Source organism: Coloeus monedula (assembly GCF_965178545.1).
Source record: "Coloeus monedula genome assembly, chromosome: 1".
NCBI classification, from domain to species: Eukaryota; Metazoa; Chordata; class Aves; order Passeriformes; family Corvidae; genus Coloeus; species Coloeus monedula.
This window is the reverse complement of record NC_138781.1, coordinates 61,210,727-61,232,868: the sequence shown is the minus strand read 5'-3', so window position 1 is coordinate 61,232,868 and position 22,142 is coordinate 61,210,727. Positions and strand designations below refer to the sequence as shown.

The window sequence follows — 22,142 nt, the reverse complement described above, 5'->3', positions numbered from 1 at the left end:
AGAAAAGCTGCCTTAAGCAGCTTCCCAGTCTGGTGTTTCTTGATGGAGAGGCCGATTTCCTAGAGAGAAAGCTCCAGGAACACAGCCTTTAAATATTGATGAAAATCAGGAGCTGTACCATCTCTGAAAAGAGACAGGCAAAGATGAAATGGCAACATAAAAATACACTTAGTGTCTTAGAACTTCAAGCTGTTCTGGGTCTATGTGGGGTCAGGCCAGCTCGCTGCCCATGTTCAGTAAATACTGAGCACGCAATCATGTTGGTGCCATGCAAGGGCTGCAGGTGGGCTAACGCAGGTGGGCTAACACAGGTGGCCTTCCAGCTCCTCATGCCTTCACCCCCACCGCCAGGATGTTGTGATAGGAGGGGAGAAGCTGCTCTGGCTCCCAGGGCAAGGGGTGAAGAGTCCCTGAATCCCTCTGACACTTAAGACCAGAGCCTTCCCCGTACGGGGCAGGTGCCTTCCCCCTAAAGACGGATGGGTTGAGAGCGGCATCCTTACTGCCGTAGCTTTCGGAGGAGCGGGCAGCACGGCTCCGCTCCTGTGGCTGCACACAGAGCACACTCACACGTGCCTGCCCCTGCCCCTGCCCCTGCCCCTGCCCCTGCCCCTGCCCCTGCCCCTGCCCCGCCCCGCCCGGCCCGGCCCGGTCGCCGGGTCCGCCCTGCCGGCGCTGGGAGCACCCGGGGGCGGGGGAGCGGCTCCCCGGCGGGCCCGCCCCCGCTGCCGCCGCCGCTCGGGGCTGGACGCCGAGGCATGAAGAGGAGCGTCCCCTGCGGGCGGGCTGAGGCGGGTTCGGGCCCTGTGCGGCTGCGGATCGGCTGCCCCATGCGGGCTCCGTCCCCCGCGGCCGCTCGCCGCCGCCCGCGCCGGGATGGAGGCGCAGGGCAGCCGCCGGCGGCAGCTCCCCGTCCTGCTGCTCTGGGGTAAGTGGCTGGCGGGGTGGCCGCTCCCGCCCCGGGACTGCTGCACCGGGACCGGCTGAGCATCCTCGCGTGTGCGCGGCCCCCGAGGGCACTGCTTTCTGCTGGGGCGTGGGGTTGAAGTTCGGGAAAGGTGGCAGCACCCCCACTTTGGGCTAGATCGTCCCTTTGGGAGGGGGTCTCCGGGCGTCCCTTGCCGGTGGGTCGGGACGCAGCGGGGATCGCTTTCCCTCCGGGGCTCTCCATCTCGAGCAGAGCGGCGGCTTCGCAGCGAGAGCGTTTCGGCAGCGCCGGGCGGGCGGCGGGGCCGGGCACAGCGTCAGGCCCGCTGGTCCCCTCCAGCATCGCGCCGACGGCAGCCACCCATCGCCGAGGGGAGTCCCCGAACAGGGCACGCAGGCCCCAGGAAAAACGATCTCAAACTTCTAGCGTTAGTCAGGCTTTCCGTCTGGGATCCTATATGGATTCTGGGGAGGTGTGTTTGGCTGTTGGGGAAGGTTTTTTCCTGCAGACTGAAGGGCTGATTCCTGTTAGAGTAGTTGCGTTCCAAGCACGTAGTTATCAAGCACAGGTATCCTTCAGCTCTTTCCCTTATGAGTGCCTCAGCTGCTAGAAAAACTATTTTATTGTTCCTTGTTAGGTAGATAGTTTTAGGGCTCTCAGATTTAATGTGTTGCAGTCATCAAAAGTTGCCAGAAGTCTGTTCCGATCTTCTTCACACAACAGTAAACTAAGAGATGCAATTGATTCCCAGTGAGTCACACTTTAAGGGACAAAAAATCAGGCCTGGTACCATTAGAAGATGTATCTGAGGACTTCAGAACTTTGTTTTCTATTTTACACCCCTTCCAAAGTACAAAGCTGGTAAACATTGCACATCTTTCTATGAAAAGACCTGCAAACAAATGGGCAGTTGTATCGACTGTGTTCAAGTGTTCAGTAGCATTGTCCTTACCTGATCTGTCAAAAGAAGGACATGTCACATGCACAAGTTTCTGATTCTCTGTGGCTTGAGGAATGCTAAAATCTTACCTTAGTTGCTCAGATTTCTGTTATTTCTCAGCTGAAAAGGGATAAAAAAATGGCCAATACTTGTCTTGACATTTGAAAGATTTATGCAGTCTTGAACTTAGGGAACTAGGCAATAATCTTTTTGTATGGGGAGACGTCTTGATGTTACTGTGATTTTTGCAAAGCAAAATTGACCACTGGAGATTTATTTTCAGAGATTGAGTAGAGGGAAGGTCAGTGTCCCTGTGGCTCAGGGAGCTACAGAAACACATTTTTCACCAGAGAGGCACAGATAAATCAATTGTGCTAGACATTTTTAACTGTGCTAGTTCCATTCTTAATAGAATAACACACACACAAAAGATTTTAAGGATATCTCTTAACTGATAATGCATTACTTTTGCTTGGAATTGGAAAGGGTAGATATAATTAACAACTAATGAAATGAGACTGATTTCCTAGTAGGAAAACCCTAAGGTTCTATGATGTGAAATCAGGTTTTTAAATGAGAAAAGCCTAAAGTGGTAGAAAACTAAATTTCTTCTTGAAGAATACAAACACAGTTTTAAAACCAGTTATTTTGGAAAGATTTTTACTTTAATTGAGTGGCTTCTTTTGATTAACAAGAAACCTGTCTTAAGCTATGACCTCTATCATTTACGCTGAAACTCTTGCCACAGTTCCTCAGTGTTAGCTCACTAAAGGCAGTGGGAAGCCCATCTGGGTGTGGTCTCTACTCCTGTAACCTCAGACCACTACTTTCTGTATCTTTCTGCCTAGGACTCTTGACACATTATTTCTTTGCATAACTACCTGCTGTGTTGTCTATCCCTAGTGAGCATGGCAAAAAAAGGCATTGCGCTCACTCAGTGATTGTAGGAGAAGTTGGATTTGCTGGGTGTGGAGGGGAAAGAATGCATCAGCTGAGGTACCTGGTACACAGGCACGTCATCAGTTCTGCTTTCTCTGTGAAGTGCTGATAACATCCAGAATGGGGCAGAGCTGGAAACACCAGCTGTCAGGTGAAATCCTCTGCTTTGCTTAGTATTCTAAGATACTTAGAAGACAGCTACTAACTGTGGAGTCTAAGCACCTAAGAAATAATCTAAGAAATAATGATGTATTTACCATCATGCCAAATTCTCTTATTCTACTTCTATGTATGGAAACTGAGGAAAGAAGAAACTTAAGGGCTTCTAACAGACAAAGTGGGTTTTTTACACAGGTCATTGTTTCAGTATCTCTGCCCAAACACTTCTTCTTCATTCTTTATGTAACACCTGAATTTCAGTGGTACTACTTGTATTTGAGTAACAAAATGCTATGAGAGTAAAGCTGGGTATTTTTTAAAATTCTAGAGTAACCTTTCTCAGTATATTAATATAAACCTATATCAAGACAGCTGGTATGGTTCTTATCTAGCACAGTTCTTGTATGCAGATTTCAAAGATTGTCTGTAGGTTTTTCCATTTCATAATCCTGTTTTCACAGGGGGTAGCCAAGCTTAGCATTTTGGTCAGAGGTGAGTGACTGGACAGTTGGAAACAAAGCCTGGCCCCAATTACATTTTTACTTTCTGTTTTAAAGACTATACCTCATCTGCAAACAATAATGAAAATGCTGTGTATAAAAGTCCAAATTCTGTAAGGTCCTGAGCTCCCCTTATGTGGAACATGGCATCTGTAACTCCTGGAGTGTTTGGATTCCAACGATGGAAAAAAAAAAACCAACAGGAAACAATTTTAGTGGGTTAAAGTTTGAAAATCAAATAAAGGGATTTGTTTTCCATTATTTTCTTATGAATATCATGCTTTTCTGCAGCAGCAAAGGGTGGAACAAAGAAAGGGAATACCATTGTAGGAGTTCTGAATTTAATAGACGAGTGTGTGTGTGTAAAACAAATAAACCTTTGCAAAGCAGAACATCTTATTTTGAGATAGACCACAGAGTTCTAACAAAAACACTTCTCTACCAAAATGATGTTTCATTTTCTAAAGACATGATTTTTCACACTAGGCAAGCAGGAAGACAGGCAGCAAACCCCACCAACGTCCATCCTGAAAGCAAAGCATCTGGTGTAAAATGCAGCCTGTGTTCCAATTTGCTGTTGGATCCAGGCATTCTTCTCACCACCCGTCACCGTGTTTGTGTCTCCTGATTCTTTTATTCAGGAAGGTGTTGCTTCTTTCCTAAGTCTGCACATGCAGCAGGGAACAGGTTCATACCAGTGCCCTTGAGTGGATGAATGGTAGGATTGTCCATGTGGTGGCAAGTGGACTGCAGGTGGTAGCACAGTGCATTGAATGCCGTCTCAGCTGGCTTGGTCCCAGGCCCCAGGAGGAATGGCAGTCCATTTTTGAAGGTAACTCCAGGCTGAAAGTATGGAGAAGAAAAAGGGCTTTTAAAAACCGATTTACAACAATGAGATCTAATCCTGGAAACCACTTAGCTAGTAAACTCTAAAAACCAAATTAGTAAGATCTCACTATCTACATCCTTGTTAAGGTTTGAAATGTCTTTGGTGCCTCAGGGCTTTGCCTGTAGGTTTGTTTTTGCCTATGAAGGAAATCACCAGAGGCTATGAAGTGGAGATAGAGTTCTACACTGAGACAGACAGGTACTGCTATAGGTGCAGGTACACACAAATGACACAATTTTAAGGAAAGGGTCTTGAGCATGAGCTCAAGGGGAGCTATGGGAGGTTTTGTCAGTTGAGTTGTGTTTAAACATTGCACCACCAGTAGTTTTCGTACAGTTTGTGTTTCAGTTTCTTCCACCTGTCTGCTGGTAACTGAGATGATTCATGGCCTGAATTGCAGACAAATGAATCAATTTTCAGTTTGCCTTACCAAGGAAAAAAATGCAGTGAGTAGTCCCTTACAAAACACCATTTGCTACCATCTGTGTCTTGGCTATTGAAATTAGTACTTGAGAGACGCATGAAGAAAGCAAACTGTGCTCTCATTCAGGGCTCAGAGAGAGATTAATTTTCACAAGCATGATGAAACCTGTTTTAATTCACACCCTTTTAGTTTAGTGAAAGCTGTCACATGAACCATTTTATTTCAGAATAGAATTGTAAAAATGTTTTATGAAAACAGCCTGCCTTTTCTAAAATAAGAATCTCTTCACAGCCAGGCTTGCAATGAGATGAACTGGAAAATATAAACAGAAAATATTGACATTATTTTAATGTGAATATATATGTAGAGCAACCTGAAAGCTGCTTGAAAGAGTCTTGGGTCTTCTGTGGAAATGTGCAAGTATGAGGAAAGAAAGAAGTAGAAAGTGGAATAGGAGGAAGGTGCCCTTTCAGAAGTTTTAGGCTTAATCTCCCTTCATGTGTTGGCTTCCTTGAAACCAGTCTGAAAAGAGGAGACAGCTCTTTTCCTTGCTAAAAACCTAGAAAGAAAATGCAGTGGCACTGTTATAAATGATCCAAAGCATACAGTGGATCCCTTGTTGTCTTCAGAGCAGCTTAACATGATCTACCATATTGTCATGGACAAGGGGCATGTCTGTATAACAGCCCATGGCCTCAGTTTATCTCCAGGAATACAGAATTTTGCCTGTACGGAGACAGATTGATGGCCTTCTGCAGATGGGATGTCACTTGCTCCCCCATGCTCTGAGCCAGGGGGACTCTCACCTGAAGAGGAAGATGTGGTGGGCGCTGCTGGGGCCCTAGCAGAGCACCAGGCTGATGAAAGCACGTCTTGTTTGCATCTAACCAGATTAAGCTGGGTAAGGAAAGGAATCTACAGAAGCACTGGGCCCTACAATAAAGCACCTGTCTTAAGATTTTCACACTCTAATAAATGTGACTAATTTGCCCTTATTTTGTAGAGCATTATCTGTGGGCAGTGTCAGAATTAACACTGTAGTGTAATTAACATTGGCCAGTAATGACTGTTACTTCTTGTGTGAAATCATTTTGTTTCCAAATGTCACAAGTGACAGATTTCTTTTGCATCCTTTTGTGTCCGGAGAGATTGATGCTAGAGACTGATTTTTATAAAATATTATTGCATTGTTGTTGTCTCAAAATACATAGTTTGAGATTTGACAGGGGTGTGGCCTTTGTTCTGGGTGGCCCTCCTGCCTTTAGCAGAAAGGGGAAGAGATTTCACAGCTATAGGATGTTGTGAAGAGATGTTGGAAAAGTAAACGGAACCTTGTAGGAGTAATTCAAGTGGTCATCCATAGGACACAAAGCTCAGCTTTCTTCTGAGACTTCAGCACTTGGACTTAAGCTTTGATCTGTAATCTCTCTTGCTCACGCTCTGTGACTGGAGAGTGTCCTCAGGGCTGTTCTCCTGATGTGGCACCGTGACCGTCACGCGAGTGCTTGCAGTTAGTGTTGTCTGAAGAGCCATGACTGTCTCCAGGATACCCAGACACACATTCTGCAGCTTTGGAGTGGAGGTGGCCCTTTGCTCGAAGGTGATCTCAGCCTTCGCATCAGGGTTTTGCTGTCTGGTAGCCACATGGGGCTGTGGAAGAGGTTTTCTCTTCATGCTTTTTTTTGGCAAATGGCTGCAAGTGTAGTGCTGTCTTTCCACATCTCTGGAGTTCATGAGCTGTTCCAGCTTTACTCCTCAAGGATCTCCATGTACCAAGAATATAACTTGTCCAGTTTAATATTAGAAGAGGTTTCTTTAAGTGTATTTAGCAATGTGTATTGTAAACTGTCATAGGTTAGCAAGAATAGTCCCGGAAGGGACGTCCTTGCTAAGGGGTGCTTACAGTTTCCTCTGGGAACTGATAGAACCTATCAGCTGGCCAGTTTGAATATGGACAATTCTCTAAGCCACTTAAAGTTGTGAACACCTCTGTGATCCACATTTAAGAATAGGCAAACTCCCCCTCCAAGCTCTCTCTCGTTTCCGGCGCTGGCACAGGTGGCTGCGGGCTCCGTGTGGGGGCCAGCGGGCCCAGCCAGGCCCTGCTTGGGCCAGGCCGGGCCGGGCCACGGCCATCCTGGAGCCATGGACCTGTTCCAGCCATGGAACCCCCGCCACTGCCTTGCCGTGGGCAGCCGGAGCGGCTCGGCTCTCCCCCCTCTCCACTGCGATAAGAAAAATTCAACATTCCAGCTGCAAAGCTGCAAGGCCGAGGTGAGATTAACCCTTTTACTGCTGTGAAGAGCTGAAACCTGAGGGAGAGAGAGAGGAGATGCTTAAAGCTGAAATTCTGTTGTGAAGCTATGATATATCAGAGTATCCTGTTGTAATTTCATGAAGATATGGGGGGTGGAGTGTTCAACTCGTAAGCAAAAGCACCTGCGCTGAGATAGGCAGATGCTGACGCAGCTGTAATTTCATGAGAAGTTTGAACAAGGAGAGATGAACCAGATGAGGACTTTTGCTCCAAACGGGAAAGGAGAAAACCTCAGTTCCTAGAGATGCTCCCAGAGATAGTCTTAACGATGAAGATGATGAAGACCCTTTGCTCCCAGGGAAGGAGAAGGGCCTCTGTTTTTGTTTCTGAACAGCTCAACCTTAAAATTGTACCCCAAGAAACTTCAAGAGTGGACCCTCAAAAGCAGTTGCGGGAAAAGCTGCAAGTCGGGGGAAAGGACTCACACGCAGGCAGAGAGACTCCTCTTCCTAAATGGACTGAACGATATTTGGAAGTGGGCGGCTGTCTCGTCGTGATAATGTTTTCATAGCATGAGCAAGAAGAGACTTCTCTTTCTAAATGGACTGAACAAGGTTATTATGGAAGTGGTAAACAGACTGAACATCTTAAGGGTTGTTTTTTCACATTGTCAGTGGGAGAAGGGAGGAAGGTGGGGGGAGGAGGAGAGTTCTGAAGGTGGTATAATTTTTTTTCTTCCCTCTTTTAGAGTTGTTAATAAACTTCTTTATATTCTTTCAAGTTTGGTGCCTGCTTTGCATTTCTCCTAATTCTTATCTCACAGCAGATAAACAGTAATGAGTATTTTGGACCAAACCACTACATAAACGTACAATGATAGAGCATTAAGTTTATGTTTCCAAGAGAAATAGGAAAAATAAATTTGTTTTCCCTTTCAGTGAAGAGATGCTCAAAGCCTTTATTTCCATGGAGTCATCACTTGTCATTCAGTATGTGTGAAATCTTCTCTATTACTATTTTATTTTTAGAAAAGCAGATCAATATTTAGTTTTTTATGAGCTAAATCCATATTTCAAGCTAACTCAAAGTCAGAACTTAGTGTATCATGTTAAAAAATAATGTAAATCTCTTCTTTTTGACCAGTGGACCTAGACTAGATTTGCATTCAGGAATGGTAGCCTTTGCCATTAGTAAATGTCGCTGTTCAACCTACTTCCAAGGCGATGTTTGGGGTGGAAATTTTTTACTATGAAACACTTAGTGATGCACAATGAAGTAGATAACGTTGCTGGAATAAGCATCAGTCCAGTTTTGATTTAACTGGCTCCAGTGTAAACCAGAAATAGCAAAGAAGTCAGCGCATCACAAAGTAAAGGTCAAAAGAAAATTAAGCTCCTCAAAATACTTGTTTTCTTTCTGTATTTTAAGATTTTTGGAAAGAAATGTTAGTGCTCTTTTCTTGGATTTAAATATTTTTGAAATAGGGACAGGAATCTCTCTCTGTGTAGTAATGTGACATTTTAGACTTCCTATTTTCAGTAAGTTTAAGTACGTTCTAACTCCTCTTTGTCTTACCTTTCTGATGGAGCAGTACAGAACAGGTGGAATGTGTACTGCAGCACCATAAGGATGCTTGATGCTATACAGCTTATGCTGTTCCATGCCAAATATGCCTGTGCAATATTTAGGTTTTCTTTTCCTCCCAGCTACTTCATACTTTATCATGCAGTGATTTAGAAAAAAAAATAACTTGTTGAAGAAATAAAAAGTGTTGGTAGGAACAATGTGAAATGAACACCTCTTGTAGGAAATCAGGCTCTTTATAACTGTCCTGGGTTGCAGTGTATTCTATCACCATCCTCATGAGGTGTTGAAATCATGTGGGGCAGTGTTTCCTTGCCTCCTCCACCCAGACTATCTTTCTGTTAATTGCCCATCATTGTCCTGCCGCATGACTCAGAGATAACTCCCTCCGGACTATCTTCTGTTAATGAGCCTAATCAACACTTGGCCTCATGACTCATTACCCCATTGTGAGATGCTCCACCCAGAGGGAGGAACCAAGCATCCCATCGTGGATATAAGCTGAGACTGAACACCAGAGACAACACTTTTCCACTGGATTTCCAGAAGACAGGAGCTACACAGCCACCACTGGACCTTCTGAGGAAGAGCAGACCCTTTTTTCTACAGGATCACTGCTTCAGAGGACTGCAGCCACCATTCTACCAGACTGCTACCACCACCCTGCCTAACAGGGACTCAGGTTGTATCTTGACTCTGTCAGTTTGAACCAGTGTTTTCTTTTAGTTTTTTTCTTTTCTTTTTTTTAACTTCCCCATTAAATTGTTATTCTGACTTGGTGCCTCCCACTGGTTTGTTTTCAAACTAGTACAATAACTTAATGAGTAAAAGTATTGTTGACACATTTGCAAAACTAGAGGGAGGGGAGTACTCATTCTTACCTACTCCCCTTTCTACTTATTTCTTGCATGACTCCAAAATCCTTAGGAGGATTTCAGGCTTTAGGTGAAAAAGTTTGCCTGCTATATGGGAGCAAAGCCACAGGAAATATCAGGCTAAGAACATCTCTGAGGCTGTGAAAGCAGGCCGATTTAGGTAAACTGTTTTGCAGGCTCCACTGATGGTGTTGGAACTAAACAAACACTGCTGTTCTATAGATGAATAGAGAATAACCAATCTTGTTCAGTCAAATCTACTGCTGGCCAAGGCTGAGCCCATCAGTGGCAGTGGGAGCATTTCTGGGATTACATAGTTATGATGGGGAAAAAAGCTGCTGCAGAACAGCAGCTGTACAAGAGGAGTGAGAACGTGAGGGAAGCAGCTCTGGTGAGTGCAGAAGGAGGGGGAGGAGGTGCTCCAGGAGCAGATCTCCAGAGCTGAGATTCCCTGCAGCGTGTGGTGAAGACCAGGGTGAGGCAGCTGTGCCCCTGCAGCCATGGAGGACCATTTGGGAGCAGAGATCCACCTACAGCCCCTGGAGGGCCCCACACCTGAACACATGGATGCCCAAAGGAGGCTGTGACCCTGTGGGAAGTTTGCAGGCTCCTTGCAAGACCTGAGGCCAGGTGGAAGGGCCCAGGCTGGAGCAGTTCATGAAGAACTGCAGCCTATGGGGACGAATCATGTTTGAGAAGTTTGTGGAGGGCTGTCCCCTGTGGAAGGGATAGAGCACTGAAGAGGGGAAGAGTGTGAGTAGTCCTCCTGAGGAGGGACGAGTGACACAGACAATGTGTGATGAACTGACTGCAGCCCCATTCCCCATCCCCCTGCACCGCTCTGTTGTAACCACTTGACTCTGCCTAGCAGGCTGCAGCTCCCTGAGAGCACAGCGGGGTTTCCTAGGGCCATGCGATCGGTCGCACCCCGGAGTCCATTTCGGACAGCCCCGCGATCTGGCTCCAGCAGCTGGCAGCGTTACAATGCAGTGGTGATGAAGAAGGTAGAGAAGGGTGTCCCATGAGGGTGGTAAGATGGCTTTATTCACATCTTGTCCCAGCACCCTTGGAGGCAGAGAGAGAGACCTCATGGTCTGGGCATGGGGTGGTTTTGTGAGGGGCCCACGGGCGGTCCCTGGGTGGGGTTGGGGTACAGGAGCCAATAGGGAGAAACTGAGGGAGTGGCCAGGGCTAGGGAGGGAATGGGGGAACATGGCATCACAGAATCAGGGGTTAACGGGCTACCACACAGCTCCAGGAGGAGGAGGTAGAGAAATTAGAAGTGAAATTAATCTTGGGAAGAAGAGAGAGGTAGGAGGAAGGTATTTTAGGAATTGGTTTTATTTCTCATTACCCTACTCTGATTTTAATTGGCAATAAATTAAATTAATTTTACCAAGTTGAGTCTGTTTTGCCCATGATAGTAGCTGTTAAGTAATTTATCCCTGCCCATGAGCTTTTCATTATATTTTCCTTCCCCCTGTCCAGCTGAGGAAGGCTGTGATAGAGTGGCTTGATGGGCACCTGGTGGGATGATTTACTAGATCATTCTAGGTTGGCCTAAGTAATTTCCTATGCCAGAATCTGTTGCTTTGCAGTTTCCTATACACCTGTATATGCCCAGGAAAAATTATGGTGTGCAGGGATCATGCTGCCATGCAAGGATCTGTTTTCAGTGTTTATTCCTTGGAACAAGGGTGCTGTTGTGAAAAGCCACTCACACCTACTATGAGCAGGGACATATATAGCAGTATAAATAGACATGTGAAGCTCTGAAATTTTGTTAAGTGTTTTATTGTTCTTGTGAGTTCTTCTTGGCAATGTGTCATTTAAAATATTCTGTGATCATGTAGGTGAGTATCCAGGGCTCTGGAACCCTGGTAGTCAAGCAGGGCTACTGGAGAAAAACAACCCACATTTGAATGGTCAGGCCAACTTAATATTTCATGGTAGGCATAGAATTGAAAGAAAACGTGACTTCACTGGAATCATGTTGATGTAATGCCTCAATGTGGTGTGTAACAGCATTAGGAATCTGCAAGAGGAGTACATGCAGCATCAAGAAAAGGTGGATGTGCAGGGTGGGGATTTTTTTTGTCTGGTCAGAAGAGGGAAAAAACATTTTTCCAGGGCCTTCTATGATGGTAGTATCTTGATTTAAATGTCCTGCCTGTCAAGGGAAGAAGGAACTTTAAATGTCTTCAAGTATCCCATGGTTTTAAACACTTCCTCAGGAGGGAGTGTGCAGTGACCCTTGTCTGTGAAATCTTCATGGGTCATTTCCCCTTCCCAAAGTTATTGGAAAAAAAAAAAAAGAAAAAAAGATTGCTTGACTTGTCTTTCAGACTGCTTCACAGGAGCAAACTGGACCCTCTGCTGGCCTTGGGGGACTGGTACTTTACACTCTTTCACAGGTGGTTAGGTATGGAATAAAGTCTGTATTGTGCTGACTTTTTTCCTTATTATAGAAAAACCTTATGTCACGTCACATTTTCTTGTATGTTTTCCTGCCTTTTTGACTAATGACAGGCAGCTGGGTTGCAATAATAAGCAGCTGTTAGATCAAATATGTGCTTCCAGGTGATCAGGTGGTACAGTGGCAAGCTGAGATCCTGGATGCAGATGGCCAGCTTCAGGGGCTGCCACAGTTCTTACATGGTCTCGGGTGTGTGTGTCTCTCAACAGTAATTGCAAGCTATCTCACTGTTGAGGTCAATGAATTAGAATTATGCTCTCATTAGTTGATGTACCTTTCCCATAAATTGCACAGCTGACACATTTCACAATTATCTCTTGGTCAGGGAGATGTTCTTCAGTTGCTTTGGTGACATTTTCTGAGAGGAGATAGTGAAATAGGTAGTGGCACCAGACTGCTACTGGCTCACAGTAAAGACTGATGCTGGTTCCTGCTTAAAACCTTAGGCAGTTTTTTTCCTAGTTCTGTCATTATTTCCATAGTTCCTGTAAAATAGAGACCTCAGTAGCAGTACCTCACAAGTCTGTAGTGAACCTGAAGAAGTAGAGATGTTTAGGGGGTGAAAAAAAGGTCTGTCACTTCAATTTGCTAGAAGTGTACTTATCTGTAGTCATAAATCATGAAGAGCTGTGGTCTGGTGTTGTTCTGGATGTTACACATGTATGTGGCAACTGTATGCCGAGACTCAGATGACCAGGTCTTGCAGGCAGAAGTTACATGAAAACAAGGAGCACAAAACCTTTGGCAGGCCCATAGATACATGGAGAATAACAGTCTTTGCCTTATGTCCTAGATAACACACACAGAAGTTAATTCAGTGAATTTGCATTTGTTAGGAAAGTTGTGCTTGCCTCTGCTAACTGTAGGGACCTCCTGATGTGTGTAAGCCTCTAGAACTCTCTTCCTTTCACCTTATGTCATAGAACCATAGAATAACCTTAGAGTGGAACAATCACTCCCCTGGACCAGCTGGTGATGCTGTGCTTGTTGCTAAATGTCATCTTTAAACAGTTTCTAATGCCAGAGATTTCTTCCTCGTCTAGAAGCAAATGTACTCCTCTTACTCTTCCTCAGTTTTACTTTCTGAAAGGATCACATCTGTGTATACCACTTTTGTAAATGTGTGAAGAGAGTTTACTTCAAGGAGTTGATTCTGCTGTTGGAATATTTAGTTTATTCATTGTCTGAAAGTCAGTAGCTATATAAAAAAAGCATTTTATATTTCAGTTACACACTGCTTCATCAAAAATGTAATGGAACAGAAAAGGCTTGAAGAAAACATTGTTGAATTTCAAGCTGAGCCATGCAACTTCCAGTACAATACAGATCTTAGTGTACAGCTAAGAAATCCCCTCACAAGTCAGTTGTTGAACTGGTATGGTTTATTTAATTATTTATTTGATAAATAAATAATTATGAATAGAGAAATAAATATTTTATTAAAAATACTGGTTATATATTTATTTAAATAAAACACCAGCTTCAAAGTAGTAGAAAAGCCATCCAGCACTTCTGGAAGTAGACAGACTGTTCAGAAATTGTGGAGCATTATTAATATGCTGCCAGCAATGATTTAAGAACTTCACAAAACAATGTAAAGGACAGTAATTTGTATTGCTACTCTGAAAGATTCTCAGCTGAAGCATGAGTTCAGAGTAATGGTCACATTTCCTTGCAGTCACTGGAAAGCTGGGGAACTCTGAACCACCGTGGGTCTGAACAGTTGATGCCCTCAGTAACGTTCCCTGTTGATTTGTACCAATGAAATGAAAAGGCTTAAATTGCTTTCTTTCATGCTTTTCTTGCTCTGCAGGAAGAAGACTCCAATGTCCATAATAGTTAACAGTCTGAAATTGCCTTCACAGTTTAAAAGCAATAATGTAGTGCCTCAAGCTGTGATAAAGTAAGCAATGAACTGCACTTTTAGTTTTGGATGTTACATTTCCATGGCTATATGTGTATCTTCCATACCATTGACACAAAGGGATAAAAAGGGTATTAAAAAGGATTCAGCATCAAAGCAGGAGATAATGCAAAGCTGAATTCCATGTTATGCTAACTCTCTAGAAAACTTCTTGGACCTGGAGACAGATCAGTGCACCCTGCCAGTAAGTTTACCTTACTCCTGCCACTCCATACACTGAGACACGTTTTTATTTCTGGGCCAGTTCTGAATGCGAGTGAAGACACTTTTTTCAAGTACTATATTTATTGCAAGCTTCTGTTTATTCCTGGCATCCTTCCTTTGTGTTGAGTTCCTGTCATTGCCCGTCTCTGAACTTCAGTTGCCTCATTTCCTTGGCTGCTTTCACACTATGTGATGGTGTTCTTGTGTCCTGTCCCTGTCCCCCTCTCCCCATCCCACTCCTTTTATGAAGAAGTGTCAAAAGGACAGTTGGTAGCTGAGAACAAAAGATGACTTTCTGAGCCATGTATATTGTGCAGAGAGTTATTTAAAGAGTGACAGGTGGTTTAGTTTTTGTACCAAGAGGATTATTTTTCCTTTCCTTCCACTTTTATAGTGGCTTCTAAACAGGGACCTTTCTGGGCTTTCCCATGAAGTTGTAGGATTTCTTAGCCTATTCAGAGTGTGTGGTGTTTTGGCCACGTACATTTCACTTGACCCCAATATAGGACTTTTAGAAAAGGCTTTGTAAGGCAACCATGTAATGCTTGTGTTAGCTCATCTTGTCCTTCTGTATTCAGATGGACAGTAATGAAATGAATCTCTTGAAATTATGAATGCCCAGGAAACAGATAATAAAGGAACCTTACCCCAATTGTAACCAGTGTTTTTTGATGTAGTAGGCTGCCTCTTGACATTGTGTGAGAGCATAGGAGAAGTCATTTCCATGGGGAATTTCTTTAGCATTAGATACCCTGAAGTGTCTGTGCATTCCTGCTAGAGCATCTGTAATGGTATGACTTGGGATTTGCATAAAAGATTGTTGAATTTAACATGATCTTTAATAGCACCTGTGCAACAGGTAGCTTTATTCAGCATTTAAATACCTGGAGAAACACTAGACTGCTGTAAGATTGGCTTGTTCAGTATTTAAAATCAGGTTTATAAAAAAATGTGGGTATTGAGATTTGATCAATATGACAAAATTATATTGCTAGAGTATTAATCTCTCACCTATGTTTCCAGCAAATCATACATGCATGATTGCAGAGGAGCAGTTCCCATTTCAAACTCTGGTTTTACTTGCCTTTGTGCACTGTATGTCAGGACAGTTCTTGCACATTTATGTGCTGTTATCAATGAAACTTAAGTTCTGCAGAGAGGCAGCTGTTTGGTTAGTACATAACTTCCAATGGAGATCTGTCCTCATGTAGATAAAGATTAAATGATGGTAATTGCTAGGACTGCCTTTAAAAAGAGATACAGAGGTAGGCTCTTGACATGAGGTTTAACTTGAGGTCCTTAAATGTTCTTTTTGCTTATGAAAATTATGATTGATGAAAATGATGTTTTGAATAAACATCACATTTTGAAGACTATGCACAGTATTATGCTGCTGTAATTGCTGGTTAAAAGGTGCATACAGCAGTTTTATCTGTAAAAATAGGAATTATTCTGAGAAAGTATGGGAGCCACTCAAAAAATCTTACTATCCTGTCAGTAATAGCAGCATCTTGAAGAAACATTCAGACAAGGGAAAATTCTAACATTTCACTCATATACTTACACAAGATTTTCAGAATTATTCTTAAAACATGTTTGGAGAAAGGTGAAGAACAGATAGGAAGTCATATGCTGCTTCAGACTTATTGAAGTAGTTGTAAGACAGACATTCAGTGCTTCTTTTAAGCCTCTGGGAAAAATATCAATGAAAAATAACAGTATAGAAGAAAAATAAACATTGAGAAATGTTTTTCTGTTTCACAGGAAAAGCTTATATTCTTGACAGAATTACAGGACAGTTACCCTGTCATGTAGTCCAGTTGTAAATTTACATATTGCTGTGAATCTCATTTTGAACTCCTTTTTTAGTGTCAGAATAATGTCTTTTTATAAAAGGAGAGTAGAGAGTAAGAGGTTCTAGTGAAGGTCTAGGATGAGATTTTTCATATACAGGATTTTGAAGTAGGTTGTGAATAAAAACATTGGGTTTTTTTCCCTCAGATTTCTTATTTTACATTACTCTCTCCTACTTTGTTTATCTTCTCTTTTTCTTTCCAAAACCCCTTCAGACCTACTTTTCCTCATCCTTCATTTGATGATACTTTGCTTCACCTCTTGCTCTGGCTCTAACCTGGTCGTTCCTTTCCCATCTGATTCAGCTGATGCTAGGGACGATCATACATGCTATCGTGTATGTAGAAAAAAAGGTGAGCAGCAAGTTCATGCAGCTAGTACAGTTAAACTGAACCTTCTTTTCTCTCACTAAATGTTAGTTTAGGTGGGATTGTATGGCAACTGTTTTATTTTGGGATCTTGATAACACCTTTCAACACTGACCCATTTTTTTTCCTCTATGAATCTTCTAATGAGAGGCATCATGGCATCAACCTTTCAAGAAAAGCTTGCCCCGTCTTAAAAGAGCTACTGGAAAGCTTTTTTGTAAGCTATCATGGCCAGCATGCTGTAGTCTCCTGATTAAATCTTTGTTATGAGTTGAGTAACTCAGAGCAAAGAAAATAGAGGGGTGGCGCATGGTAATCTGAATTGCTGTTTTACCTTTCTCTGAAGGTATCCAGACTCATTTCATTGAGAATGGTGAAAAAAATCCTGTGTTACTTTGTTATGAGCAGATCAAAAAATGCAAAAAGCACATTTTCTTGTGGGTGGCAGGATTTGTGAGCACTAATCTGTAGGCCTTTATTCAGTATTTGGTTTTTCACAGCTTACCTCACTGACACTTGGGTCAGCCTGGCTCTTTCTAGTTGTAAACCCTCTCTTCATTTGTATTGCTGTGATCTTACGAGGATTACTGCAGCCATAACTATGAAAGATCTAGAGTACAGTGACAGGAATTGATAGAATAAGAATTGGAGGTGCAGTCTGTGATCTGCCAGGGGAGTGCCTAGTACTGTTTGGCTCTGTGGGGTCACATGCATGCACGCACACACAAACGCACGGCTAGCCTTCAGTATTAAGTCAGTTGCAAAGAGATGGGAAGGGCCTTTGCATGAGTTCCAGCAGGAGCATTTATTGCTTCTACACTGCTAAAGATTCAGGGGCAAAGACAAGAACAATACTGAACTCAGGGGTTTTATCCGGGGGCGGGGAAAAGGCAGGAGTAGGGAACGGGGACCAATGGGGAAGCTCTGGGGAAGTGGCGAGGGGTAGAGGCTGACAGCCAACCGGGGAAGCCAAACTGTGATAGATTAAGATAACAGGACAATGCATCCTGGGAGAAGCCTTTACCCAGAATGAGTGGGCTTGGGTTCATTGTAAAGTGTGTGCTTTTAATGTGATCTTCAGTTTTCTGTGGTCGATAAGGCACATTTTCAAATGAGGATTCAAGAAAAACCTACCCAGGGAATCAAGTATATTTATTCGTCCATCTGCTAATAGCCTGGAAAGCAAAGTGCTCTATTTGTGAAAGAGATACAGCCATCAGAGTGTATTATGGAGTTTCATCTCTGTGTGTTTGGATGCAGCACAATTTTCCGATGTGTGAATTCCTGCTCTTCACAGTGCATTCTGGGTCATTAGTAACTAAGACAGATTAATGCTTGCCTGGAAGAAAAATATGTTCCTTAGAAGGATCTAAATTCTTGCCTGCATGTACACAAAAATTTTCAGTTAACTCAACTGACAGCTTGGCACATCCCAGTGACCATGGTCTAGATCAATGATTGGTACTGATAAGCTGCTATGTATATCTTGATTTGTTTTACTGGGGTGCCATGTATTGTATAAACAGGGAGGCACCCATCTGTGTGAAATCATTCATTTAATTTCTGATGTGAAGTTAACACTATAAAGACTTGTCAGCAATTTTTATTTTTCAGTGGGACATCAAAAATAATTGAAGCCATGTCCCTCTTAGCTATATTTACAAAATCCTGGTTGTGGCTGGAGCTGTGCAAACACGGTGGGCTTCTGTTAATTTAATCCATCTGGATATACTGAAAATTGTTAATCAGAAGGCTTCTTCTGTTGGTATAGTCTGTTTCCATTTGGATGCTCTTCTGACATACCTGTGTTAGTGGAACTTCTGCATAAGAAGCTTATAGGTTTTGATTGTAATGTTTTTCAAAATGTGTGACTTCACTGTGCAAAAGCTGGAGACTTAAACACAGCAATATGCTTCTAAACGAGGAGAGTACACACTCTCTTATGGCTGTGTTTGCTTAACAATGAAAGGATTTTTTTTCCCCATGTTAGAATGTGCAGTACACCTATGTTTTGAGTGTATACATCATCTTCATGAACTTTTTCACTGTTAAGAAGCTTAAAGTAAAAATTGCCCTGTCCCTAATCCTTAATATTAGAAACTAGAGGAAGGAGTGCTATAGACAAACCAATAACAAGTCTGACTCAGCCATTTAAAAGATAGATAAAAAGAATTTTAAAAACAACGTTCTCTAAGTGCTCATTATTTTATTCAGACACACTTTCTAAGAAAACAGAAACTAATGTTTGAATAAGCATTTTGAATATTCTGTTGAAACATAGTTATCTGCTACTTGGCTTGTAATTGCACTAGTTGTTTTAGATAAGTGTGTGGAGGTATCTAACTCATCTCTTTTTTTTTTTTTCCCCTTCCTAGTTAATGGTCTAATGACGCTTGGATTTGCAGGTGAGTTTTACTTCAAAAATTCAAACTTCTGTTTCTGTTTTGCCAATGGCTGCCATTTGAGAAACACTTCCATCCTATCTCATCTCAATTAGTCAGTTGTCATGCATTTTTTCAACTGTCTTGTCCATTGGCTGTATGAAAAGAGAGTGTTGTAGTGTTTTGTAAAGGCCGTTCTCAATAGTGATGGTGAAACTGTAGAATTATCCATGATTTTGAACTCTTTTGATCAGGGATTTAGACAGAAACTCCTGTGTTGTCAGATTGTGCTCAAATAACTCTGATAGAGGTTTTTTTTCTATGACCCTGCAAAATATTGAAGTTTTAAAGAGAGACAACCAAAATACAAGTCTGTGGCAAATCTATTCAAACACCTTTCTGGGAAGGGACTGGAGTAAATTGTCAGCACACATGACACAGTGGAAGAAAAACCTGTAGTCTGTTGGATTTGATTATAAATCAAATGATAGCTGGCTGTTTAGAATATCCTGCCAGAAAAACCAGCTTTGTGTAACTTTTGTCAAAGCATCAGTGCAGGATTTAGGTTGCCAGCTATGTAATTTTCATATCTGGTTTTGAATTCTGCACAACTTTAGCATTCATCTGCAGATCTCGCTGTGGAAAGTATAACTGGTAACTGCAGCTGCCAGATGAATTGACAGGAACACTTAAGTAGGCAGGATCCATGCTATAACATTAATTTCCCACAGATGAAATTATGCTGCCCCTCTCTGGTAATTTTTGCCATTTCTGCCACTGGTGATTAATTGTAGTTCTGACTTTTTGCTGACATGGATGAAGGCTTCACATCAGCTTTAAGAGCACTGACAGTCAGACATGATGAAGGAAGAAGGATTAGGTCCCAATGAGTCAGCCGTATGCCTGGAGAGGTTTATGGTCTGTAGGAAGTTGTAAACATATGGTCTCAGGTGCAGCATAGGCTGTCCTGTCATGGGCCTGCTGCTCTTGGAAAATACGTGAAAGCAAAGTGTTCATTTGTCCTGATGAGATGGCTGTCATTTGTCATACAGCGTCACGGAGAGAGTGACCACCAGCTAAGGAGTCAGCTGTGATAGCTGAAGTTAAATTGCAAGGTGCTCCTGCCCAGGCTCCAAAGGAGCAGGCTCCTTCCGGGGTGAAACGATGTTCACTCAAGCCTGTTTTACAGTCTCATGCCTCAATTTCAAATGGAGATATTCAAGTTTCTGAGTGATGGCTGGATTATGATCTGAAGCCTGAGACCAGTCATCTTGCCTTAGAGTTTGGGACTTTTTTTACTGGATAGTAAGGAATGGGGCCATGAGGACTTCTCTGTACTTCTTATCAAGCAAAGTCCTGCATGGTTTTGACCTCAGTTCATCTGGCAATGTGTTTGGCTTTTACAATATAAAAGTAGAACCACCAGCTCTTTTCAGCAGTGATAGGATCCTGCTTTCAAAGTAACTAATAGAAGCAAAAGAAGTACCTCCTCTCCCTGGTGTAAATAAGTTCTCAGTGAAAATTTTTTTAGGAGTAAACTGTCTGTTCTCCTTGGCTTTATTCTTAAAAAAAGGTGTTCCTCCAGAGTTCTCAGGAGGATTCCCTGATATACCAGTTTGTTAGGTTTGCAGTTTTGTTCAGGTAAATATTTTTCTTGGATTTGAGCTGCTGTGAAAGGAAGAAATACACACACTTTTTTCTGACTAATTTAATTTAGGCATTTGTATTAAATATGTTTATATACATATATTTACAGGTAATTTTCAATGTTAATGCATTTTTTATACAGAAGAATGGTCAAAATAATGGCATCTGTAGAGGTAAAGCAAGACGTTTTATGGCTTGATCAAAACAAAATGTTTCAGGCTTTTCAAAATCAAGCACATTAGTCTGAAGAGAATTTTTTCAGAATTTCAATTTTATAATAAATAACAAAATATTACCTTTGTACTCCCATGCAGGCACATTCTGGATGAGAAAAAACATTTGACTGATTATATATAATGGAGTTGCCTTTATAGGTTGAAAAAGTTACAGGATTGCTCAAGTCAAGGTTAACTCTTTCTTTGCAAGTAGTTATATGCTGTAATTTCAGCATTTGATAATTGTAGGTAGTTCACAGAATTATAGAATTGTTTATGTTGGAAAAGACCTCTATGGTCATTGAGTCCAACTGTTAACTCCAACACTGCCAAGTCCACAACTAATACTTGTCCCTAAATTTCACATCTTCACATCTTTTAAATACTTCCAGCGGTTGTGGCTCAACCACCTCCCTGGGTAGCCTGTTCCACCTCGTTTGGTGAAGAGATTTTTCCTAATATCCAATCTAAACCTCCATTGGCACAACTTTGAGCTGTTCTGTCACTTGTTAGTTGGGAGGTCAAACCCCACCTGGCTACACCTTCCTTTCAGGCAGTTGTAGAAAGCAATAAGGTCTCCCCTGAGCCTCCTTTTCTCCAGACTAAACACCCCCAAGGTCCCTCAGCTGTTCCTCATAGGACTTGATGTCTAGACAATTCCTTTAGTATATATACTAAAGAAAAAGCTGTGATTGTGGAGATTCACACCCTTTAGCTGGTAAGGCATACAGATATTTCCAATGTTAAAGTAATTTCACAGTAATATAGTTAGTTGAATGGGATGCATCTGTGTAAGCTTGAAAAGTGCTTTCTACACTGAAATGTGGAATTCAGTTAGCTTTTAACTAAAAATGCAAATGGGCGGTAATAAGTTATGATAGTACCTAAGTAAGATCAGAAAAGTGATTAGATAGGTTCCTCTATGCTAGGTTTAAAAGGCAGTACTATATATGGTAACCTTTAGTTTTTTATACCAAGTTATGTTTTTAACATATTTATGTAAATGTGTTTTATCTATTTTCTATAATTGCTTAGGAAATTAAATGCTAAGCTTATGAGAATGTAAGTGGCAAGCTGAACTGCGTGAACAAATTTGAGTGATGTGTTTGTGCTTCTATTTCAGTGTTTGTGATTAAAGGTGCTTCTGATGTTTCCTAGGTGCACGTCAACAGACTGAGCTCTGCAATGAATCCCTCATGTTAGAAAAGTTGCCTGCCTGTGGAAGATTCTTTGAAGAGATGATGAAGAAAGTGGACTCAAAAAAGTGGTGCAACCTGACAGAATTTATCATGTAAGAGTTAGTTTTGGTTTTGATAGTTCTCCCCTAATGCATATAAAATATTTTTGTGCCAGAAAATAGAAAAATTTCTGTATTTTGTTGCCACTTGCAGAGGGCTAAGCTGTAGCTCTAAAGCCCTTGCAGTAAGGCCGTGTGCACACAGAGAGACCTAGCTCTTAACATAAAGAGTGTGCAAAATAGTCCACTTTAGTGAAAACTAACCAGTGGGCTAATTAATACTAGCTGCTGTTGCATTTACCTCAGACAGTTGTGTTTACATTTAATCTATATTTCTGTGC

At 42.2% G+C, this 22,142-nt stretch overlaps 1 protein-coding gene across 1 annotated transcript in view; it reads left to right on the top strand.

The window, feature by feature from the left end:
* Positions 1-802: 802 nt before the first annotated feature.
* The window catches only part of RAMP3 (receptor activity modifying protein 3), a 40,822-nt gene continuing 19,482 nt past the window's right edge, over positions 803-22,142 (top strand). Inside the window, exons 1-3 of the mRNA XM_082277377.1 lie at positions 803-928; positions 18,697-18,726; positions 21,723-21,855. Coding sequence (XP_082133503.1) covers positions 877-928; positions 18,697-18,726; positions 21,723-21,855 — 215 coding nt within the window. The 5' untranslated portion in view covers positions 803-876. The remainder of the gene's footprint in view (positions 929-18,696; positions 18,727-21,722; positions 21,856-22,142) is intronic.